Raw genomic sequence first — 25,658 nt, 5'->3', positions numbered from 1 at the left:
ATGAAACAGTATTTTATTATCATGGAATCCCATGATATTAGGCAAACTATCACAGTGAACAGAAGGGTAGAAGGGCAGGGTGACTGAAATATTTACTGTCATTTGATTTTTTAAATTTTCAAGTTACTTGCAATGCCTTCTTAGGGTATTACTTTAGGTGTTGCATGCTTCAATAGCTGCCTAATAGATTCTGATTATTTCCCAGAGTTTCTCATTGATTCTTTTAAAAAAATAAAAATAAAAGTTTTTAAAAAGCTTGAGATATCCTTTAATCATTTTTTTGTGTCTGTTGATAATGTAACCATAAAATGCAGTGTGGTATACCAGAGACTAATGCAGAATGACAGAGTTTTAAGTTGTAATTCTCATTTGCCTTTTCTTTCTGAATCTATTTTTAGGAACTAGGACTTGTCATTACTGGAACTCTTCCGGTCTTCAACATAACGGGCCAAGTTGAAAATAAGACAAACTTAAAGGTTAAAAGTTAATTGATAAAATTAATAATAATAAATGATAAATGGTGACGTTGAAGCTGAGTGTGGATAAGATATTTCTATAAGGAAATACATACAATGTAACTGTCTTGTGAGACCAGAAGTAAGAGGGAACAGCTGCCTTTGTGATAACCACCTGGGAAAAAGGAAATGCAGGTCAAGTTGTCAGCTTCCCCAGAGCCAGGATTCAACTTAACTCTGTAACTATGAACTGATGAGAACACAAGTTCAGACTCTGGGAGTAATTACATGATAAATGGGCAATACTATTTTGTGCACATTTTAAAAATGTATCTGAGATATCCGTGGAGCTCAGAAAGAAAAATCCAAAGAACAAAACCGTGGTGACGTTTGTAGTCAGTGAACATAGGTATCTTTATTGAATCATTCCGCCTCCTACTCCTATTCAAAGTGTTTTTTTAATCATCACATAAGTGAAGCCCCTGATTTTAAAATGAAAGCTATCTATTTTTTTTCTATTTTTTAAGATTCAAGAGAAATATTTCATGAGTTTCATAACAGTGTTGGTTTCTGTAGCAGTGGTAATATTGTCAATGCAATAAGATACTAGCAACTTCAAGTTCTGAAAAATCTGTATCTTGTACTTGTTAAATTCCATTATTTTTAAAATACTTTTGATTTTGCAGTAGCGTTGGGTTCCTGTTTCTTAGCTTGCATCATAAAGAATTCATAAAGAATTTAAAATGGCAGGAGAATTTAAGATTTTCTCTTTTTTTTTTTCTTTTTTGATACTAAATACTGATTTTATGCTTTGGTTGACATTCCAGATTGGAAGGAAATTTATTTCCAGTTTATGGCATAATGACATCTACTGCACTTATTATTATTTGTTCAGTTATAAATTTCAGTTGAACACTTTCTCAAAATAATGTAGCCATTAAAAACATTAGTTATTCCTCTTTGGAAACCCATTATCATTCTTAAATATCTGTGGGCTCTAAATAATTTAACCCATAGAGGAGTAATTGTCTAACTCCTCAGATGGACTAAGGAATTGCTTTAATTAGCAGTTTTTGCTCAGAGTAGGATTGGTCCATGGCAAAAGAAAATAGTTGTCATAACTTTCTCACTCCCCATGCACCTACACAAAATTCACAGTGGTCTCATAACTATTGAGTGGGTTTTATAATTTTCTTTGTAGCATTTTAATTTATTTTGTAACTTTCATAACTATTTAAAACAAAAATTCCTGATTCTAAATTTAACATCATTTTCATCTTTAATGTCCCAAAGAAGATTATGATGGCAGTTGACCACATAGCCTTTTTGACTTGTAACTAAAGTTTTGATGCCCATTGTTTGGTATTTAGAAGTTGCCAGCACTGAGAAACAGGGTTTGAGGATTTCTGCTATTTTATCACAATGAGGTCATATCCTTTTCAGAATAGTTACACATGTGCAGTCACTATCAATAGCAAAAAAAAAAAAAAATACATTGTTTTCTCATTTCATATTACCTGACATCTTCAGGCTAGACATTTTTGTGGGTTTTTTTTTAATAATAGTATACCACAAAGTCACAAAGTACTCTCTCTCATACACACAGCTACAACTAACTGTACAGAAGCAATTAAAATAAATAACAGGGATAATGAGTACAGGAGGCATCAAATAAAAATTTCCCATCTTTTATAGCGCCACTCATCAAGATCTCATTTTTTAAAGTTAAATAATAATGATGATAAAGTTGTGGGTAAATGAAGGTGAGAATCACTGTAAATTGATATCAAAGAGTGCCTCGCCCTTATATATGTTTTAGCTAGTGTGGAGTACAACTATTGTCAAGCAAAAAGTTGAGCATATATAATAATTGTGTAAAAATATATGCATTTTTGTGTAAAGTACACTACCTTTTTACTGTCTTGTTACAGAATCAGTTGATTCTTGGTGTGATGGGAGTTGATGTGTCTTTGGAAGATATTAAACGACTAACACCACGTTTTACAGTAAGATGAAATTTATTCTCTGGGCATCTTTCTTATTTTAGAGCTTTGTACTAATTTAGCTTGTCTATAAAGCATTTAAGCAATTCTCAAAAACCATGTGCAGTTAAGCTAGTGAAGGAACTAAATTTTAAAAAGAATCTTTAAAATAAAGATACCATGTTATCTTTCTTCATGTTTTAAAATATATTCAGATTTTTTTTAAGAATGTGATTTCGATTATGATTCAGAGATCTTGAAAGTTTTCTGTTTTTTTTTTTTTTTTTCAGCTGTGTCCCAATGGCTATTATTTTGCGATTGATCCTAATGGTTATGTTTTACTACATCCAAATCTTCAGCCAAAGGTATGTATATAATTTGTTTACAGTGACCAGCACAGTTCTGTAAAATTAATGGTTAATGTTCTTAATAGTTTTCTCATCTTTAAATTCACTAAATAGCACCAAATATAAAAGAATGTTATATCTATCATGTTAATAGATGACGATGTATGAAAGTGTGAAAAGTTTTCATTTTCTCTTACCAATTTAGCTCTCCCATATTCCTATCGAATATTTAACTAACCAGTATTCACACCTCAAAGACAGCCATTATCGCCCCGTGCCTGAGTTCACACATCCCACTCGGGATTTTGATTAAGGCTGTAAGGTAACGAGGAGAGTCCCCAGATGGGTGTGAACCTGATAAATATAAGTAATGTTCTTCTGTGCTCAGGCTACATTTTCCAACACCCTATTTTCTGGTAATTATCTCCCCTTTTCATCTCCCAGAGGATTTCTCTTTCTACTTTTGGGCAGGCTTATAAAACTGTGAATGAAATTGAATAAGTAGAACTCTGTGGGATGGGCTTCAGAAATGGAAAGTGTTTATTCATCAGGAAGGTGTGCAAAAGGTGATAAATTCCGTAGATTAACTATTTTATCCTCATTGTTATGCCAAGATGTAAGATATTTTCCTACATTTCTCATCCAACTTATTTCGCTTTCCATTAGTACTTCACAAATGGGGTGAATATATGTTTGTCTAGAAGCAAGAACTGGCAAAATATTATTATATAATTGTAATTTATAAGCATCTTCAGGTTATTGTTTAACTTTGAAGACAATACTGAAGATACTTTAACTCATGCTGAAGGGAATTATATCTAAATTTAGGTTATCTTCCTTTCCTCAGTCATGGGTATTTAATGTTAGTGATATCTTAGGACATCTACAAGTAGGTGCATAAACACACACATTTAATGTTGAGTCATTTAAACATTCAAATCAGTGATAATTAAGAACCGTTGATATTGAATACAAAACTATACTAAGTGGTTACAATAAATATGTCAATTTGAATTCTTCTCACTTTGGAACTTACTTCCATATAAAATCCATCTTGATCTAAATATTAGCTAATCAAGTGTAGCTGCTGATCACTCTGTATTATTTTTCAAGTTTTTCAAGTTTTATTATGAATGTGGTATAGGCATTTTTCCCATTATTTTGAGTCTAACACAGTTCTTTATAAACATGTATATTAAGTTCCTCTTAATAGAGTTATTTATGATTAGCTAAACAGTCTATGATTTTGTCACATTTGGAAATTTTTACCTTTTTAAATCTCTTTTAAGATTTTTTTTTAAATTTGTAATATTATTGTTTGGTCTTTGTATATACCATATATTTTAATTGCATTCCCATAACTGAAGTGATGTAAAAGCAATAACAATGTGATGTTATTACAATAGTAACGTGATGAAGAGTATGAAGGATCCCCATTTTTATGATTGTAGGTCTTAACCCCATCCCCAAAAGGAACTTTATTATTGAGACAAAATAATAAAAAAGAATAATGAGAGTAATGCACATATGATATATAGATATAAATCTGTCATTTAGAGTTAGTAATTTGAAAAAGGTTTTCCCTCTTTATAACCAGTATTTGTGGAGAAAAATTTTATACTCTTTGATGTTAACATACATTTGGCTCAGATTTGGAATCATTTACTAAAACTCATAAAATTACAAAGAAAATATAAATTCTGTAGAAACCCTTAATACAGCCCAAGTGATTTTTCTTCAGGATTATGTCAGCTTTTCATACTTTTATATAGGAAATTATTATAAGCAAGTATATAACAAAGATATTTAGAGAATATTATTTTATAAAACCATTAAAGTATGTTTGAACAGTGATCTTTTTTTGAAATTCACGCTTGTGAATTAAAGATGCTTGTGAATTCTCATCAATAGGTTAAACGTTATAATTTCTGTTTTGTGGGGGATGGTGCATACTATTACGGGTAGATAAAAGAACCACGTACAAAGGATGATATAGTGTAAGGCAACTGGTTTAAAAATTGACAAGCACAAAGGACCAATGTGGTAATACCTGGTATACTAACAAAATTATTCAAATTCTTTCATCAGAAATTTACCAGTAAAAACAAAGGAAGATAATGCTATGTTTCCATAGTAGCCCTTATTATGTAACAAGGTCAAAGTCTAGTGTTATTGCAAGTGTTCTTTGCAAGTGTTATTGCAAGGCATTCTTTGCTGAATGCCTTACGCTTTCTTCCTAAAACTATAATCTTAAATTTATTTCAGTACAATTTTTTAGTTTGTAGAAGGCAGTATGAGAATCCTTTTAAAAGGGCTAGAATATCAGGAAATAAAGTAGCTGTAAACTTTGTCCTTATCTAATTTTCTAAGGAATCATTCTTATTTCCTCAAAGTGTACTGTCTCTACCATGATCACATTTGGACAAATACTGGATTATGTATCCTACTTTTTCCCCAAATGCATTTTAAATTTCCTCCATTTTGTTTCATAAAAATCACCAGATCAGTTAAACATATTAGATATCTAATTTTAGTCAATCTTAAGAAATATTTATTGTATAGGAAATTGTGCATGATCTACGGTTAGAAGTCAGTATTTAAAATCTATTTAAAATGTAAAAAATTAAATAAAATAAATTTATAGTATTAGGATTAAATTCTCTTTCAGTTCCAGAGATACAACATTGGGTAACACTTCAGAAAACAAAGGCACAAATTTTAAAGGTTTAATATTGACACTTTTCGGTACCCTATAATATTTATATTTTAACACATTTGAATTATATAAATACTAAAATTTGCTGGGTTTTTTTTAATCAATATAAAAGTTGTCTGAGGCAAACTACCTTTCTCACTTCCCAAATATGTACTTCTTTGGGGGGAAAAAGGGAAAATATGCAGTCATTTTGCTAACCATTTATTTACTAGCATAAGTTTTCTTAGTCACTGCAAATATTTTTAAACTTTCATTTTATTTGTTGATTCATCACGAACACTATGATACCTGATTAAAATTTATTGTAGGATAGGAGCCTTACCTCTATTGATACAGAGCATGATGAATTACCATCTTTCTGTTGCTTCAGCCTATTGGTGTAGGTATACCAACAATTAATTTAAGAAAAAGGAGACCCAATGTTCAGGTAACTGAATGAAATTGACAGTGCCTTCAAATTTGCTAAATCAGAGTTGAGATTAAGCTTTTCTTCCTAAAAGCATATGATTAATGCTTCCTTTCCTGACTTCAAGCTTCCAGAGCATGAGTTGGAGATGAGCATCATTTCTCAATAAACTACAGCAAAAATGTTATTAATGATGGCAGACGGTATGCATTTGCTAACTAAAGATTGCTAGTAAATTATGTAATGTCGTTAATCAGAACAATCATAATGAGATGGCTTCTAAAAATAAATTTGTTGTTAAATATTATGACGTTAATGTCAAATCCATGTAGCCCTAACAATTGCTTGTGAAATTAACTTCTAAGTGGAGATATACAATTCTGATGTGATAGTTTCTATAAACCATAAAATTTAAGCCAAAATTTCTTTGAATTTCTAAAGTGTTTTTTGGGATTAGAGGTTAGAGAAATTTCCCTAAAGCTAATTAAACGTGTCCAGAATTGCACATAAATGTGAATTTTTATTGCCTGACAAATTCATTTGCAAAATCTTTTCTGTCAACAAAATTTAAATGTTATTTTACATATGCATATTTCTGTATTCACACTAAAAGTAATCAGCAGAAAGGATACTTCCTTCAGTTTAGTACAGTACATTATGAGAATTTCAGAATTTCAAAGGAAGTTAAGTATGACTTAATGTTTTCTATGTAAGGCTATCTTTGCTTTAGAAAAAGTTAGTGGCATTATAATGCAGAGGTTATATGATACTAAGAAGAGACTATTGAACTATAAATTAGCAAAACAGGGTTCTAAGTTAGTTGTACTTATAGCTAATACTGTATCTTTGAGTAGTTCATTAAATCCCATTTTACTTTCTTAACTTGAAAAGCAGGAGAATTAAACTAAGAATTTTTTTTTTTACCCTATGCTGTATGTTCCCCCAGGAAAATAAATATGTATGTTGATCTCCGGCTCCATCTCCTGAAAACTCTGATTTAATATGACCAGGGATATGACCAAGTTAAGGAATAGTGTTTTAGGTTTTCCAGGTTGTTCTAAAGTGCAGGGCCACTGGATGCTGAAGCTTCAGTTTTCTTGTAGCTCTAGAATTCTCTGCAATCTGATCTCCATGTCTATCAGTCTTCATATCTTTTATGATTCCTATAGAGGTTAAAATTATGTTTATGTTATATCTTGACTTATTAAATTGTTTTACATTGCTCTCCATGCATGCTTCTTTTTGTGTATTATCTTCAGTATACTTTTTGCATTTTATATCTTTTAGTGAGTTTTCATTTTTATAGTACTTTCAAATATTGCATGTAAATATTATGATATAATTTGAAAACAAACAACCTGAAAAATGGTTTATTTTTGTTTTCCTTCTAAGGAATCCTCAAATGGCAAACTGGTGACTACACAAGACATTTGAATTTTGGGAAATATTTTTTCAAATAGGCAGTAGTTTTCATAATACTATTAAGTATTTCCATTTAAAATTTGTATAAAAGCATTATGCCTATTGTTTTAGTTTTACAAAGGGTGTTATCTTTATATCAGCTGATATTAAAGTTTTACACATGAGAAATGTTAGATATTTAAAATTTCAAACAAAAGTGTTGGGATAGAATGGACTGGATTCCAGTTCTCAAGACTTGCTTGGTACTTTTTTTTTTATTTAGAGGGTTCTGCTTTTGAATTTTCTAATCACTGTGCCTGTGATCGGTCTTTTAAAAAATGGTCAGCCAGATTGCCATTCACAAAGTACAAGTTATGCATTGACATTTTGCTTTTATGATTTCATTTTCTTCTCTATGTCTTTATATGTTGGATTGGGACATGATCTTCATATTGCCAATTCGTCCTGATAATGCCTCCTCCATGCATGCTGTTTGGGTCTGGTCATGCTATGCATTATCCATTGCATGTAAGATAATATTCTTATTTATGTTTATAGTTTATCATTTTGATTATCTTGACTTTGTTTTGCAGTGAGTGTGTTAAAATTTTAATGCTGTTATGGTGTTTGTGTGAAGATGATTTATTTCAGGGGACTTTAAAGAAGCAGTTCTGAATAATATTGTCCACTGTAGAGTATCCTTTTATTAGTGACTTCCTTGGTTTGGTTTTTTTAAATAAAGGATTACAATTATTTTCGATATTGATTTTTATTTTCTCCTTATGAAATATGCTACATTTCAAATGAATATTTGCTTCTGAGGCAATATGTTGCTGTCAAAACAATGGTCAGTATTAACAGCTATTAAGCAATCTAATACTCCTCTTCCATATTCTAGAGACTTCTGATTCTAGATATCAGGCTCATGAGCAGTGAATATTTTTCTAATAGAAGTGCCAGTTACAGTTGAGATTATTTTTTCATTTGCCTTTAAGAATATCCATTCATCAAAACCCATGGGAATCATAAACTTTCATTATTTAAATGGTTATTCCTTAAAGAAAGGCATTTTTGTCATAATTATAAAATAAGTACATGCCATTATAATCTCATTCAGTATTGGAAATAAGTATTTAGTTTACATATATTTTTAATTATTGTTATTATTATGGGTAGTCAGTCCTCCTTTAATTGTTATTATTATGAGTAGTCAGTCCTCCTAAAACAGTGTTTAAAATAGTGATATTCTGGTTCATTTTGTGGTTTAAGAAAATTAAAAAAAATAGTGATAATCTGAACATATTTTGGGAAAGCCTGTGAAGCTCAAATCATTAAAATTCTAGTGACCTTGCACCGATATAGCATAATTCATATTTATTACTTCTGTCCAATTAAATATCACATTTTGGTGGTATTTATTTTTAGTCAACTTTAAAAATCAATTTCTAAAATTACATAGTTGTAAAATTTTAGATGCATATTAAGATTTCATTATTATAATAAAGTTTAATATTCTATTATGGCATGTCACATTACTTAGCAGTGTAATAAGAGAATCAATGTATTTTTGTTTATCAAATAATTCAATAAGTTCATTTTATAATTGAAAAAAATTGTTAAATGTCATATGCGGTAAATTTGCCAGGTGGACAGTTTTATTTGATATATTTGTGTAAATAAAGAATCTACTTTATTTCACAGTTAATTTTACCTATTGCACACCAGCAAGAAGAAGCAATAGGAGATGTTAAAGCAAGAGACCATATGTAGTGAACCCAAGGGTTATTATTTTAGTTAGATTTTAATTATAGTAGTTTATTCAAGTGCTTGTGACTTGATCACAAATTTTCTTATAAAAATTTACTGAATTTAAAAAAAAAAATTTACTGAATTTAACTTATGAAAATATAATGTCAAATTTTTGAGATTCAAATATATGAAGCAAACTTGGCTTTTTATGCATCTTAAAATATGCCTAGAAGAGTGTTTTACTTAGCAGATTCATAGTTTATAAAAGATTTTCCCTCATATAATTTATTTTTCTAAAATATAAAGAACATGTATTATTTATCTGTTGCGTTTGTTTAATTGCCAAATGTGTTATCCATATGGCTTTATTTTGCTCTTTCCCCATCCTAATTAAAGTTGAGTGGATCTTCAGTTGTCATATTCCCACAGAACTTGTAGTTATAAATGTAGTATCTAACATAGCACTCTGAGACTGTCTTCAGTTGGTGGTACATTCAAATTTTCCTGCTATACTTAAGGCTCAAATTCGTAGCCTATTTATTGTTACTTTAAAATATATGTATATGAAACCAGATACCTTTATATAGCTATTTAATATACCTTAGGTAAGTAACATTTATGGAATTGTTTACATATGAATATATGTTAAATTATTTGTATACAGCATCATTTCATAATGTCAGATATGCTTAATTATTATTATTTTCTGTGTAGAACCCCAAATCTCAGGAGCCAGTAACTTTGGATTTCCTTGATGCAGAATTAGAGAATGACATTAAGGTGGAGGTGAGTGTACCCCTGAGCATTATTCTCAGGTAGGTGCTGAGGCTCATCCATTCCACGGTATTCGTTGAGCAGCTTCACTGTGCTAGCTTCTCTCCTGGGTACTATAATACACAGTGATGATTGTTGTTAAAATTTCGGGAACCTGGGCCCTCTCATCCAAATGGTCATATGAAAAGGAATCAATATTAATATTTTAAGTTGTGTGTGACATGAGTTTGTTTCTTCCATTCCCTAGGTAGAGAAGTTTCAAGTATTTCAGTACAAATGTAACTTATAAGAGATTAACTTCTCTCAACTATGCAAAGGCCACTGTATTTCTTTTAAAATTTGTTACATTAATAAAATAAAATAAAATTTGTTACATTGTGTTTTTATATACACTTGTTTTATACATTTTATACATTGACTCTCTCATTATAGAACAATATAATTTAATTATCATTATTACCCAAGGCCAAGGCATAGAGCTGGGATGTCTTAGGTGTTTAATGAATGTTGGTTACAAGTTATTTTGAAATGATAGAGTGGAGTCATGTAATGTTGCACCAAGGTGATCCTTGGACCCTCACGCTGCTGAGTGACTGTAATAATATTACTTATCTATCCTGTTAAGGCTCAGTTTCCCTTCCATCGGTTCCATAAAGTAATTGACTATTCCTTCATTAATTATATTTCAAAAATTAATGACTAGGTGAAGACAATTAAGGGGACCTTTATTATTTTAAAATATGGAAATGACCATCATGTGGTAACTTTTAAAAGAATATTCCCAAAGGACAACCACAACTACTAGTACAACCACCCTATTTTTTTTTTTCAGTCTGTTCTAAAATAAGGTATAAACCTTGGAAACACCAGTACTTTCATAGTCATACTTAGTCAATTTAGTACTTGCAATAGAGTGATTCTTATATTTTCCCATAGATTCGAAATAAAATGATCGATGGAGAGAGTGGAGAAAAAACATTTCGAACTCTGGTTAAATCTCAAGATGAGGTAAGAATCAGGTCAGGCTTATTCTTATATAAAATGTAAAGATGAATAATGATATTGGTAGTTTGTCTTTCCTATTAAAGCAGTATTTAGAAAACAGCTATCTCAAACACATTTTTAAGACCTTCTTTGCTAGGAGGATATTGTTTTTATCTTAACTCTTTAATTTCTGTAAAATGTTTTGCTTCAGGTTTCTTGATGTTTTACATTATTAATAGTATGTTCTTGAAAATTGTATTTTATGTCTCCATTTTTATCATAGAAAATAGAGCACCTGGGCAGCCCAGGTGGCTCAGCAGTTTAGCGCTGCCTTTGGCCCAGGGCCTGATCCTGGAGACCCGGGATCGAGTCCCACATTGGGCTCCCTGCATGGAGCCTGCTTGTCCCTCTGCCTGTGTCTCTGCCTCTCTCTCTCTCTCTCTCTGTGTCTCTCATGAATAAATAAATAAAATCTTTAAAAAAAAAAAAAAACCTTCATTTAAAAAAAAAAAGAAAGAAAATAGAGCACACAATTTATTTTTTTTTAAAGATTTTGTTTATTCATTCATGAGAGAAACACACAGAGAGAGAGGCAGAGACACAGGCAGAGGGAGAAGCAGGCTCCCTGCAGGGAGCCCAATGTGGGACTCGATCCCAGGACCCCAGGATCACGACCTGAGCCAAAGGTAGACGCTCAACCACTGAGCCATCCAGGAGCCCCCAGAGCACCCAATTTAATGTTTTACCATGTTTTTTAAGGCCAGTTCAGTCATGCAAAATTGAAATATTTAATAGCTGTATGTGTTATGTGATTTGTGCATGCAGATGTTCTAATTGTTGAGTTTCATGTATTGACTTGGGTTTTTAGTCAGTTACCTTTTTTTGACTTATGTTCCTTCACTATATATGCACTTTATGTCATAACTGCCCTGCATTTAAACCTGAAATAAAATCAAGGGGTAACACAACTATACCCATAAATCACTGGTATAAATATGTAGTAAACTTACATTGTTTTACATAGTTGCAGAAGAACTCTGCCTATGAGCAGTGTGTCTATCTATTGTCAGTCAAGTGTGGAGTAAATACACAGACATTCATATATTTGAGTATTTGAAAAATACATAGAATCCAGAAGCTTTGGAGCCTGGAAATTTATGTTCGTGGATAACTTATATCCTTTCCCTCAGTAACAGCCTCTTTAAATGTATACATTTCTTTTGAATTCCTCAGCAGGTCTTTCTCTAAGATGGACCTAGGATCCAAATAGGATCCATTCATTAGCACTTGGCATTTCTCACTTTGATATCATTAGGGGTCCCCATTACCAGAGGACAGGAAGAGGTATATAGCAATTGCAGACATTGTTGAAACTTCGATTCTCTTTACTTAGACTTTAGCCATGCTCTTTACCCACTCGCTCCTTGAGGAAAGATGTAAATCATTCAACAGCTCTGCCAACTTTTCCATGTCATTCTGCCAAAAACTCTTTGACCTACACATTCTTTCCTCAACTTACAAATTAATTTTGTTTGTATTTAGTCACATTGATGTTTTCTTCCTTCAATTTACTGTAAATTCCTCTAACCAATATCCACCTGTAGACTTTGCTTGTTAATAATATTGCAAGAAAACATTATCTTGCATGTTTATTTTCTTAATATGGTATGCTATTTTTTAACTTACTGAATGACACCGATTTGCCTTTTTTTTTATGGGTGGTATGAAATACATGAACATTGTTCCTTTTCGTTTTTAAGAATTTTTCTAGTCCAGAAACCTCCTCACCAATCCCTTTTCTCCCTCTCTCTGTCCTCCACACATGTTGAGCAAACCAGAGGAATATTTGTTGCATAAGGCAACATATATGGTTGTTATAAAATGAATTTGGCATCATACATTATCCTTCATCCTGTCAATTTTTTTAGAAGACTTAGGTATTTTTATTTCATCAGTAAATTGTAGAAAATAGTATTTAGTCCAGGGGTCGATTAAATTAGACAATGATTGTAAAGTGGTTATTGTGATGCCTAAGACCAAGTAACATTTCAGTGAAAGTTATTCTTCTGATGATGATAATAAAGCTGGAGACAACTTAAAAAATATAAAGATGCATATATGCCATCACTGTGCCTAATAGAAGAAAGATTATTTCTTTACTATCATTTGTAGTGATATATGAAAGATTCTTTATCCATCAAGGTATTGAGCTTTGGGCTTTCTTCCCCTGGTGGATTTAGTTGTTTTTCTGACCTTCGGTGGTACTAAGTAATTAGTCTCTTATGATAAATGCCATAACAATGACATAATAACAATAGTAATATGCTAACCATACATTTGGATCTAGAAATGATGTGTTAACTTCTTGGTATTACCAATTTCTCATAAACACATTCTAGTACGGAAATATCTGAGGCTTAGCTAATATATCCTTCTATTGTATTATTAAAATTTATTTCTTAGAAAATAGTTTCAAAGTTTTAAGGTTAATAATTCCACATAAATTACTAAGATTTTGTACTTGAAAGTCCTTAAAAGTTATGAGGCAGATACTTATTTATGTCCTAAAATTTTGCTTTACTTACACATACACACACACCCCCATAACAGAACAAGTAAATGTAGACTAGATCAGACATTTGTGAAGGAGGGTATTGAATGGCCACAGAATTTATAAATAGATTTTAGTGTTCTGCTTTTCATATGAATTCACATAGATTTTATAAGGTGGTAACAACCATATCAAACTTTTTCTCTAGAGATACATTGACAAAGGCAACAGGACATACACGTGGACTCCTGTGAATGGCACAGATTACAGGTAATTAATTAGATTTAAACGTGTATCGTATACAAAAGTATTCTGTTCAGTGTCTTTCACCTATTTCTAGTAGCAGTTTTTGCAGTAGATAAATATTAAGTTTTTGCATTTTCAGAAACTATTTTCACTGTAATTAAAACAAAAGTTATCTTTTCCAGTATAAAAATGTAATAAAATTATAGCTCTAATTTTCAAAATGGAAAAAAGCTAGGAATATAAATTTTAGAAATGAAGACATGTGATATAAATTATTTTACAGGGGATCCCTGGATGGCTCAGCGGTTTAATGCCTGCCTTCGGCCCAGGACGTGATCCTGGAGTACCAGGATTGAGTCCCATATCAGGCTCCCTGCATGGAGCCTGCTTCTCCCTCTGCCTGTGTCTCCACCTATCTCTCTCTCTATATATATATCTATCTCTCATGAAAAAATAAATAAAATCTTTTAAAAATAATATCATTTTACCTATTTATGTTAGTGATAATAAATGGTGACAAAACCGCCTAATAGTTTTTAGTTACCACTGATTTCCTCATTTAAATTGTTAGTTTATATTACTTATATTTAGGTGGAAAGTTAACTTAAAACTTGTTACATCGTACTATTATCTGACATAAATGCTCAGTTGATATAACTTTACCCCATGAATGGCAAGTCTGTAACATCCTGGTCATTCCAAAGGAGAGGGCCTTAGAAAGCTGGACAGACTAATAATACCCTATAGTGCCTTGAAAGTTCTCCATTCTTCACTTGCCAAGCATCTCCTTCACTTTCTTGGTCTAACTTTTCTTGGAGGTCATGGCTTGTCCAGTGGTCCTACTTCCTCATGCTCTTAATACTAAGGTTGATAGAAATATTTCCTTCCTTTTTTCTTTTTAAAGATTTTATTTATTTATACATGGGAGACACACACACACACACAGAGAGAGAGAGAGAGAGAGGCAGAGACACAGGCAGAGGGAGAAGCAGGCTCTATGTAAGGAGCCCGATGTGGGACTTGATCCCGGGACTCCAAGATCACACCCTGGGCTGAAAGCAGTTGCTAAACTGCTGAGCCACCAGGGCTGCCCAGAATATTTCCTTCTTGTTACTCATTTTGTCTTCCTCTTCCCTAAAATCCCCATCTCTGAATCTTTTGTCATCTTCCTCTCATTCCTAAAAGATTTCAATTCCTGGCTCACTACCAATCACGCGTACATTCACATAGACCACTGCGTCTCATAATATTTTTGATGTACCCACATTTATATAAAACAGAACACAAATTATTTACTAAGTCAACTTAAAAAAAAGATTTTAAAAATCCAAGCTTAAATTTTTTTTTATTAGCTTTCAGAGACATGGACTTTGCCAAATTGCTGAAAATTTTTCTAAATGCTTACTCTCAAATTTCTCTACTTAACTGGTCCTGAGCTGATAATCGAGAGCTTGCAAATGTGGTTCTGAGTTTATCTCCTCTTCACTATGTGGGAATAGTGCTTCCTGCCTTTTTTCTTAGATGAACAAATTGTAAATTAGAAAAACTGGATCCTTTTAACCTTAACAATGAGTCAACAATAATGACAGTCATAACTTTTAAATTGTCATTATACCTTGCTTAAGTATGTTTGTAAAAGTCTCACAAATGTCCTCTACATTGGACTTACAACTTCGGGCCAGATTCAGTCTGTTTTCACTATAGCACTTCCCTGAATCACTGTATAAATAAATTCACAATTAACAAAAAAAATAGTTGAACTATGTCAAAGAAGGAGAAGAAAGAACTGGCATCTTTTGATTTAATGAACAAAGTATCCAATTTCATTTAGTGACTTCTGTCTTCTTAAGCCTTGATGTAAATTCAGGTATCACAGTTGAATTATAGTAATTAATTATATTAATAGACTGCTCTTTTTTCATAAAGAATTTAGTTTTATAGAATCATGATTGAGTTGAAAGTATGTTATATTCCATTTAAGTAAGTCAACCATGTTTATATGAGTCACAAAAACATCGCATGGGCTCTCGCATCCACCTGGTGGCCACTAGCTTTATTAGGCTTTAATCCCTGGGAGAAAATAAAGCAGCTTCGGTCTGTTGGTTTTATATGGAGAGAGACAGCAAACACTGCATATGACAACATCATCAACTCAGAATGTTGGTAAAGATTTTATCTGCTATAAGTTGAAGAAATAACCATTGCCTTGAGATGGAAGTAAATCAAGTGTGACTGTATTTTTCTATAAAATGAAGTGTAGCTCTTAATAACAACCTGAGACATGCAGGCCAATAAAATGTATATTTGATATGTCAATTTTAAAACTTCTCTTGTGTTCCTCATGAGTTCCAACACTATTTTTATGGTACGTGAGATGTAACCCAAGCTTGGAGAGTGACACTGTAGCAGCCACATGATATAACGTTATCGGTTTTAATTAGAAGTTTCTCTTAGCAATAAATGCTGATGGAGCAATAAAAAATGTCCTAATTTCCCTTGAGAGGAATTTGTGGGAGACAATCTTCAAATGCTCAGTAATTCTACTCTACATTTTATAAATGGCAAGCGAATCATGAAAGGTCATCTTGCTTTCAGACTAATTGCACTGCTTATTTTAATTTCCATCTCTGCCTCCACTTAAAGGAAGTTACCTATAAAATGAACGGAGAGATTTTCATTATATCTACATAACATTTTATTTCTCTGACCTTTTCTCATAAGGACAGTCTATGAATTACTTAATGAAGGAGAAAGATTTGGGAATTGGAGGTAACAAACATCCACCCATTTTGCTATCTTGACTGAATAATTAAGTTGTAGGAGATAAACCCTTGCTTTTTTTTCCCATTTTGTAGAGTGAATTTTTAACATATATGGTCATAAGAAGGAAAACCTGAAATTTTATATTTTGCCCTGTTCTGTATTAGCCATAAAAAAAAAATAGAGAATGAGAATCTAGCTTGGGCATTCTTCTCAAAGCCTGGGAAACAGGAAACAAGTAATTTAAAAGAAGATCTAGAAATATGCAGAAATACTCAGAAGCCTAGAAATGCACACCTTTTCCTGTGCATTGCTGGATTCTGGATTAAATATTAGAAATGAGTGTTAATGACTCAGTAGGTCACATTAATCGAATGTTGCTCTTTGAAAATACTCGGTTCGCTGGGCATCTTCTATCCCCATTTTTGGTACCCACTAGTTCATAAGTTTCCTTTAGTATTAAAGCAGAGCCAAGGTCATTCAAAGCTGTGAATGTGGCTACGGAATAGTTAGGTCCTACACGCGTGTATTAGCCATTTCCAGGGTGCAAGAATTACACATATGTGGTTGTGTTCTTTCAAACTGCCTAATAGTCAAATATTCTGACTGCTTTATGCTCTAAGAACCAAGAGGATGAGCAAGCAGTCTTTCTTCCTGCTATAAAGGCATCTGAATTTTCTTACCAACAGACATCAGGGAATTTTCCTCAAGAGTCTTAAAATAGGGGGTATTTAACCCCTTCAGGGAGTATATTTCAGATAATCTTACAAATTGTGTAGTAGAAAGGACAATACTTAACGTAATTTTTAAAGAGCGTACATTTGCTGCAGAGCACTTTAACGTGATGTATAATTCAGGAAGGAGGGGTATCCAATTAGTATATTATTTATTTTCTCTAAATGTAACCCTGATACTCTGTATCTTTTTCAACACTCAGAGTATTTTCAGTACACTTTTCTGGAAATACAGTATACACGGCACTTCTTTCTCCGCTAATTCATGGGCACATTCAGTAGCTTATTTTCCTTGTGTCTCTTCTGATTCCCGACAATGTAGAGAACGGAGGACTCTGGATGGCGAGACTCAATAAAGTACTCTATTTGCTAAATGCATTTTCCTGTCATAGTAATATGTCTCTTTTTTCCCATGAGGAAGATCTTTGGATTTTCCATTAACTGGATGTGTCTTTTTTTTTTTTTTAAAGTTGTTTGTTTGTGTTTATGCTTCTCTTGTTTCTATTGCAGTTTGGCCTTGGTATTACCAACCTACAGTTTTTACTATATAAAAGCCAAAATAGAAGAGACAATAACTCAGGCCAGATGTAAGTACTATGAAAGCGACCCAAGAGTCTATTTATCTCTCAGTACCAGCTGTATAAATTTGTCTAGATATCAGAATGCCCAAGGCCTATACATTTTAGTAGGTGTTACTACCAAATCTACAGCAATGATTCTAACCCATTCCAAACATGCAAGGAACAAGAAATATTCTACGTGGATAGAATATGAGCAGGTACCCAGTCTCACTGGCATCCCCACCACCTTACCCTCCTGCCTTGCTTTGTGCTCATAGAATCATTGCAGTGCTGTGTCCTCTGTTGCTGTCATTTTAAGGGTCTGCTAGCTGGTGCAAAATGTTTCACATGGTCTCTACTCATGGCACTGTGCTAATAAGGCTTTAATTTTTCTTTTCTTTTCTTTTTTTTTTTTTTTTTTTTTTGCATTTCGCAAGAATAATATTGTGCTCCACATCTACTCTGTTTGAATAAATTAAATTGCATTGATTGGCGGCTTTGGTCTGGCAATTAACTTCCTTCTCATAATCCAAATTAATAATGTCTTCAGTAACTCAAATGGATTATTTTTTTAAAGCATCTTTTGGAATGTGGAGTAATTATTAACATAAGTGCATATTTTAAGTCATTATTAATCTTTGTTTTGGGTGACTGGATTTAGTAAAGTAAAATGACCATCATATCTTTTGTACATCAGTTACTACTAACAACCTAAATTATATGTTAGGAAGTAAAAAAAAAAAAAAATTGCGTGTCTGTATGTGTGTATATATACCTTTTACATCTGACTTTAACTGCAGTTTCCTTCAGTCCCCTGTCAGTTGTAATCCTCATTATGCTAAATTTATACTTTTATATTTACACTTTCACTTGATAGATATGATGGTCTTTTTAACAACCAGCAACTTTGCATGAGCTCGTTCTTCACATGATAAATGAGGGGATGATGACTAGTTGGTCTTTGATGGTTGGTAAATGCTTCTGAATATAGGCTAACATCGTCGCCATTGCACCTGCGTTAAACACTTTGCAAAATAGACCCTTGAAATCACCACAGTACAGAGAAGATGTTTTAGTAGTAAGTGATAGGACATACCTTCCAGTCTTCAAAAAGATGTCTTTTTTTTTTCCAGAGTACAGCTGTACATAAATAAACCTTTGATCTATGCACAATATTTTTATTCAAGAAAGTCATTGAATAAAATATTGTTTGTGACCCCCTTTGCTTTACCCTCTTTTTTTTTGTTTCCCTGCTTTCTCTTTCTGATGGATTTTCACAGCCAAAAAGGGCAAAATGAAGGGCAAGTATTTTCTTGTTGCTCAATTTCTTTGTTTAGTACACTTGACATTTCCACTGATATTTCCATTCCTATTGGATATTATCCTCTGTGCTTCTCATCTGCTAGATTTTCCTCCATCACTCAAACCTTAGCAGCAATAAGGGGGGAAGAATAAGCTTGTGTTTTCATGTGCAGTCTATTTCACATTTAGGTTTTCTCTGAGGCTTAAAAACTTGGGTGTTTTTATCCTTCCACTTACTAATTCATACCTAAAATGAAAAATGTTACTAATTTACTAAAGGCATCGATGGGTTTATTGAAATCATTTTTCTTTACTGTAATGATAAAAATTTTGTGTTGAGATGTTCAGTGAACTCTGATGTAACATTGATAGAGAGATACCTTGGTTATGGCAGGGTTAGTAAATGGGATATTTAGAACACAACATTTTTCTGATAGAACTGGTGTAATTTGTGTTATGAAATTAAAATGGATTTTATAATCTTAGTATGCAGTGTTAAGGACCTTTATATTCATTGATGTATTTCAATTTAGGATATAAACACTCTTTTTATTTTTTCTTACTAGGTTATCATTCTAATGCCTTCATATTGTCCTAGAAGCTGAGGATGCATACTCTGGATGGCTTATCTAATTCTGTAACATTATCTTTGCAGATTCGGAAACACTGAAACCAGATAATTTTGACGAATCTGGCTATACGTTCATAGCACCAAGGTTGGTTTTGTTTTATTTTACTTTTTTTTATTGCTTGTATGGATAGGTGAGCCTTCAGGAACAGTTCTGAGTTAATCACACTGCCAAATTATGGAACCAAAGGGAGCAATAATTTTAAAACCATAACTGTACTCTATTCATGCACTCAACTCAGTAAGGAACTACCGTATGCCAAGCAATGTTCTGACTCAGGGATGCAATAGTGAATAAGACAGATGTAGACTTTGCTCTTAGTGGAAATACCACTAATACCAGTGTATCCATCAATAGTGAAGAACTGGGTCTTCGCATATGTGAGTACACACGAACACTCTGTATGTAGGTGTGGATATATACACATACACACGGTTGGCTCTACTGAGATCCACAGATAGCTGTGTAGGTATACACATAAGGCTAGAATGTCTTAGGTTATGATTGATGTTAATGCTCTAACAACATTCTGGGAAAGCATTTTAATACAGTGACATTTTCTCACATAATTTTTTAAGATTAATGTTCTTTTTTCTCTTCCCTTATTGTATTTCTCATACAATTCCTCTTTTCTAACCCTAAGATACACCTTTATCCCTACCTCTGCTTTCATGTGATTGATAATAATTTGAGTGTTCTTTTTTTCTTAGTTCTTTTAAAATTTTGTGAATTTTTATTTTAAATTCCAGTTAACATGCTGTGTAGTATTATGTTCAGGTGTACAATATAGTGATTCAGCACTTCCATACAACACCTGGTGCTCATCACAGCAAGTGCCCTCCTTAATCCCCATCCAATTTCACCCATCCCCCCCACCTCCCCTCTGGGGACCATCATTTTGTTTTCTTTTTTTTTTTTTTTTTTTTTTTCTGTAGTTCAGTCTGTTTCTTGGTTTGCCTCTCTCTTTATTTTTCCCTTTGTTTTTTAAATTCCACGTGTACATGAAATTGTACAGTATTTGTCTTTATCCAATAGACTTATTTTACCTAATACTCTGTACCTCCATCTACGTCGTTGCAAATGGCAAGATTTCATTCTGTTTTATGGCTGAGGAATATTCTATTGTGCATAGTATACACTGCATCTTCTTTATCCATTCATCAGTTGATGAACGCCGGGGCTGTTTTCGTCATTTGGCTATTGTGGATAATGCTGCGGTAAAGATCAGGGTGCATGTATCACCTTAGTATTAGTATTTTTGTGTACTTTGAGTAAATACCTAGTAGTGAGATTGCTGGATTGTAAGTAGCTCTATCTTTAACTAACTTCTTGAGGAACCTCCACACTGTTTTCCCGAGTGGCTGCACCAGTCTGCATGCCAACACCTGTTGTTTGTTGTTGATGATAGCACTTGCCCTGGTGTGAGGTGATGAATCATTGGAATTTTGACGTTCATTTCTCAGTTAAGTGAAGTTGAGCATCTTTCCAGATAGTTGGCCATCTGTATGTCTTTTTTTGGAAAAATGTCTACTCATGTCTTCTGCCCATTTTTTCATTGGACTATTCATTTTTAGGTATTAAGTTTTATCTTTATCTATTTTGGATACTAACCTTTTATCAGATATGCCATTTGTAAATATCTTCTCCCATTCTCTAGGTTGCCTCTTAGTTTTGTTGAGTGTTTCTTTCCCTCACTCCTGCAGAAGCTTTTTATTTTGATGAAATCCCAGTAGTTTATTTTTTGTTTCCCTTGCCTCAGGAGATATGGTTTCAAGTCTCACATTTAGGTCTTTTAATCATTTTGAATTTATTGTTGTATCTACTATAAGAAAGTGGTCCAATTTCATTCTTTTGCACATTGTTGTCCAGTTTTCCAACACCATTCATTGAAGAGACTTTCCCATTGGATATTCTTTCTTGCTCTGTCAAAGATTGTCTATATAGTCATGCATTCATTTCTGGGTTTTCTGTTCTGTTCTCTTGATCCTTGTGCCTCTTCTTGTGCCAGTACTGCACTGTTTTGATTATATCCTTTTTTTTTTTTAAAGATTTTATTTATTTATTCATGATAGTCACACAGAGAGAGAGAGAGGCAGAGACATAGGCAGAGGGAGAAGCAGGCTCCATGCAGGGAGCCCGATGTGGGATTCGATCCCGGGTCTCCAGGATCGCGCCCTGGGCCAAAGGCAGATGCCAAACCGCTGCGCCACCCAGGGATCCCTGATTATATCTTAATGTCTTCATATTGTGATAAAAACCCAGGATGCATACGCCAGCTTATCTAATCCTGTAACAGTCATATTTATGGAAAACTGACAGGAATATCTTTTAAACATGATTCAAATCAGTGTCTACTAAGCATTTGTCTTTCCTCTCTTTCGTTTATATCTTTCAACCAACCACCAAGTCTTGCCAGATACAATGTATTTTACGAGTATCAAGTTTATCTGCCAAACTCTGCTGTGTTTGCTCTCATCCAGGTCAGTGCTTTCTCTGACCTAAGCTATGATAGCTGCCTCCTACTTGATGTCCCTACCTCCCCAAATGCGCCTTTACTTCCCAGTCTAGTCTCATTTCTGTAACTGGAGAGAGTTTCTGGAATTCAATAAAATTGTGTTTCTCATCTGCTAAATATGAACCGATAGTTCCATAGTGTCTTGTGACAATCTGTATCTTATATCATCACTTTCAATCGCTCTGTTACTAGATCCCAGTTTACAGTGTGGTCCTTATACCCTAAATCCGGGGCCAGCAAATTACAGCCTGCAGACTGCCTGTTTTATACAAAGTTTTATTAGAACACAGCCATACTTGTTTGGTGATGTATTGTCTGTGGCTGCTTTTACTACAAAGGCAGAGTTGATTAGTTGTGGCCTAGACCTGTGGCCTGTAGAGTCTGAATCATTTATTATCTGGCCCTTCTACAAAAAGTTTGCCAACCTCTGCTCTGAATTCCAAACAACTAAATTTCTCTCAGTTTCTATGTGTGTTGGGGTTTTGTTTTTTTCTCCCCTTCTAGCTCTTTCGATCCACTGATTTTCTATTATGGACTGTACTCAGACACACCCCACCCTTCCCAAATCCCAACTTCAAAGCTCCTTGATCTAGGAATTTCCTTCTCATTTTCACTGGATTAGACATTCTTGCTGACTGCTTCATAGAATACTCTATTTCCTTTACTAGAGCACTGGCCCATTTTAGGTCATTTACTTTCCCCAGTAAAGCCACAACTCTATTTGATTTACATTCAATACAACATCCCATCCATTGCTTGGCACATAATAGGTGCCGAATAAATACATATGGTGTCTGTAGAATCTATAAATACGTAAAGAATATTTTAAAAACCGTTATTAAAAATACCTAAAATCTTACCACTTTTTCCAGCATAAGTAACTGAGCATCTTCAAACTGCTAAAAGCAGTTTTAGCTAGAAAAGAATATTAGAGACAGAACAATATCCCACAGAATATTAACTTACACATTCATTAACAGTATAAGAAGAGATTGAAATTAGATGTGCTATAATGATAAGACTCTCCTTTCATCTCAGATCCATGTTTTGTTTTGTTTTGTTTTTTTTCTCTAGGCAACTTCTTCACTCATCTCTCTCAATTATTGAATAGCAGACCACACAGACTGGCTTTCTGAGCTTTACTGTTAGTCAGTGTGGAAAATATGGTTGAAGGCCCAGTACTCACAGAGAGGATAAATGTAACTTCCAGGTCCCAATTTGTAAGCAATGACTGTTCATTTCATCAAGGATTAACCTATGAACCATTTTCATGGTCTGACTGGAAGAGTAGAATTTCCTCTGTGTTTAGGGAAGGAGTAAATTCTAGAGAAGAGAAACGTGATAGCTTGTGGGACAAACCAATGAATGTCCATCTCAACTAACGTGTTAAAACTTTTACATGAATAATTATTTTTACTGCACAAGCAAACGCTATAGTAAATTAATAGTATTATCCCATTTCACAGATTGGGAAATTTCCTTGCTATTTCAAGATCGAAGTGTGTACATTGATTATCAAATGCTAATCGATCTCAGAAGAACACCCAGCACGTCTGAGTAAAATATAAATGCATAGAGCATTGTTTTTACCTGTTCATCAAAGGGATGAAAAGCTTAAAACATAGAATAATTTTTTTCTTGCTCATAAATCAGAAAGGCATTTCAAAGATGAGTTAGATTGAGAAAGGAAGAACATTAAGTGTGATAGCATCTAATTAAATGCTAATTATGGGAAGAAGTCCATTTGAGGTCTGTCAATAATGATTGAGTGAAAATCATGCCACCTTTCTAAACCCTGCCTCCAATCTAAAATTTTCCATGAACTGAGAAGTTTTACGTTGGTTTTTTTTTGGGGGGGGGCGGGGCGGGGCAGTGTTTTGAAGTTCTGATATTCTCTTTACTCTCTGAGGCTGATTAGCTGATGGTCTGCATCTGAAAATGTTCACTACATAATTGCACTTCTGTCTTCAGTATTTGATTATCCTATCTTCTGTTGAATTAACCTAGTTAATGACAACCTTATATTTGTTTTTTTTTTAAATATTTTTTATTTCCAAAATACTTAGGATAGTATTTCTCAAAGTAGGGATCTCAAACCCCTATGGGTTCCAGAGGCTCTTTTCAGAGAAGCCACCAGGTCAAAGCTATTTTCCTAATAGTGGTAATTATTGGTCTTTTCTCCATGTCAACATTTGAAGACAGTAGAAAAGCTGTGAGGAGCTGATACCTTAGCAGGACTCCAGGCAGTGAAGCTTCTGGTCACTGTTGTAATCTTTCTGGCTGCGGGGGGGGGGGGGGGGGGGGGGGGGGGGGTGGGGAGCCGGTCTCACTTTAAAATATCCTTGATGGAAGCAGTAAAAATTACTAGTTTTATGGAAGCTTTACCCTTGAGTACATGTCTTTTAATATTCAGTGGGGAAAAAAATGGGAATGGTGCTGCATACCAGAGTAACTTGGCTGTCTCAAAGTAAAGCACTTGTGTGATTGAATTTCAAGTTGAAATAGGTGCTCTTCACCCTTTTTTCGTGAAATATAATTTTACTTGACAGAATGACTTAGGTATGTGATAAACATTTTCTCAATAATCAAGTGAGACTTTTACTTTGAAGAGAACAGTATAGAATGTATGTGTTGCTTGTGACAAAATTTGTCCTTTCAAAAAAAAAAAAAAGAAGAATTTGGGGGGAATTTGAATTTACTGCTTCCTAGTAGTTACCTGGCGAGACTGGTGATGTTATTAACGAATGTAATTTTTAAGTTTTAAAATGAAACGTGTCAGATCTGCAAATTTTCCAAATAACCAATTCATAATGTTACAAAATCAGATTCATTTAAGTGTAAGATAGTGCATTGAATTTTAATTTAATAGTATAAAAGGTGTTTCAGATTCCATATTGTAACTACCGACAAATTACTAGTAATCAAATTTTCATGTGTTACTTAAAAAAAAAAATCTGAGAAGTATATAAAATAAGTGCCTTTTCCAGCTATGTATCTTTAGGGAGAATACATTTTTCTCATGTGCCCAAATAGAATCTTGCAATTGATTAAATGCAGAGGTTTTCTAATGAGTCAGGAATTAAAGATATTTGCAAATAGGTAAATCAATGCCACATTTTTCACTAAGTTTTTTTTTTTAAACATAGTAATTTCTCATTAATAAATGTTAACATAGAATGGGTTTATTCTTGATATTTAATATTTCAAATTTTCTCTGTTCATTTTTATATGAAAACTCCAAATACATAACATACAGTGACAATAGTTATTAAGAACAACAAAAGCTAACATTTGTTAAGCACCAGTTGTCCAGAGGACAAGTGCTGAATGTATATTATCCACACCATTCACCCCTTATTGTCAAAGTATTATTCGATGATAGGAGGAAATAGAAATAACAAGAAAATCAAAGCTTGCAAAGTCCCAGAGGTGGTTAAGAGAAAATATTTTCAGTTCCTTTGAGGAAGTGAAAACATTTATTCTTTTAAATAATAAATGAAATAAAATGAAAATACAAATAAAATAATGAAAGCTCATTCTTTTAAAG

At 33.2% G+C, this 25,658-nt stretch overlaps 1 protein-coding gene across 8 annotated transcripts in view; it reads left to right on the top strand.

The window, feature by feature from the left end:
• The window catches only part of CACNA2D1 (calcium voltage-gated channel auxiliary subunit alpha2delta 1), a 475,745-nt gene that overhangs the window by 413,567 nt on the left and 36,520 nt on the right, over positions 1-25,658 (top strand). Inside the window, exons 16-25 of one of the 8 annotated variants that reach the window (XM_038562838.1) lie at positions 399-476; positions 2,387-2,461; positions 2,728-2,802; positions 5,871-5,927; positions 9,786-9,842; positions 10,767-10,838; positions 13,574-13,635; positions 17,616-17,692; positions 18,946-18,966; positions 19,623-19,683. In XM_038562838.1, coding sequence (XP_038418766.1) covers positions 399-476; positions 2,387-2,461; positions 2,728-2,802; positions 5,871-5,927; positions 9,786-9,842; positions 10,767-10,838; positions 13,574-13,635; positions 17,616-17,692; positions 18,946-18,966; positions 19,623-19,683 — 635 coding nt within the window. Of the gene's footprint in view, positions 1-398; positions 477-2,386; positions 2,462-2,727; positions 2,803-5,870; positions 5,928-9,770; positions 9,843-10,766; positions 10,839-13,573; positions 13,636-13,894; positions 13,951-17,615; positions 17,693-18,945; positions 18,967-19,622; positions 19,684-25,658 lie in introns of those variants that run through there. The other 7 variants (XM_038562837.1, XM_038562841.1, XM_038562840.1 and 4 more) reach the window with 7 other exon arrangements.

Source organism: Canis lupus, chromosome 18 (assembly GCF_011100685.1).
Source record: "Canis lupus familiaris isolate Mischka breed German Shepherd chromosome 18, alternate assembly UU_Cfam_GSD_1.0, whole genome shotgun sequence".
Lineage (NCBI taxonomy): Eukaryota > Metazoa > Chordata > Mammalia > Carnivora > Canidae > Canis > Canis lupus.
The sequence above is the reverse complement of the archived record's forward strand: the minus strand, read 5'-3'. Positions and strand labels throughout refer to the sequence as shown.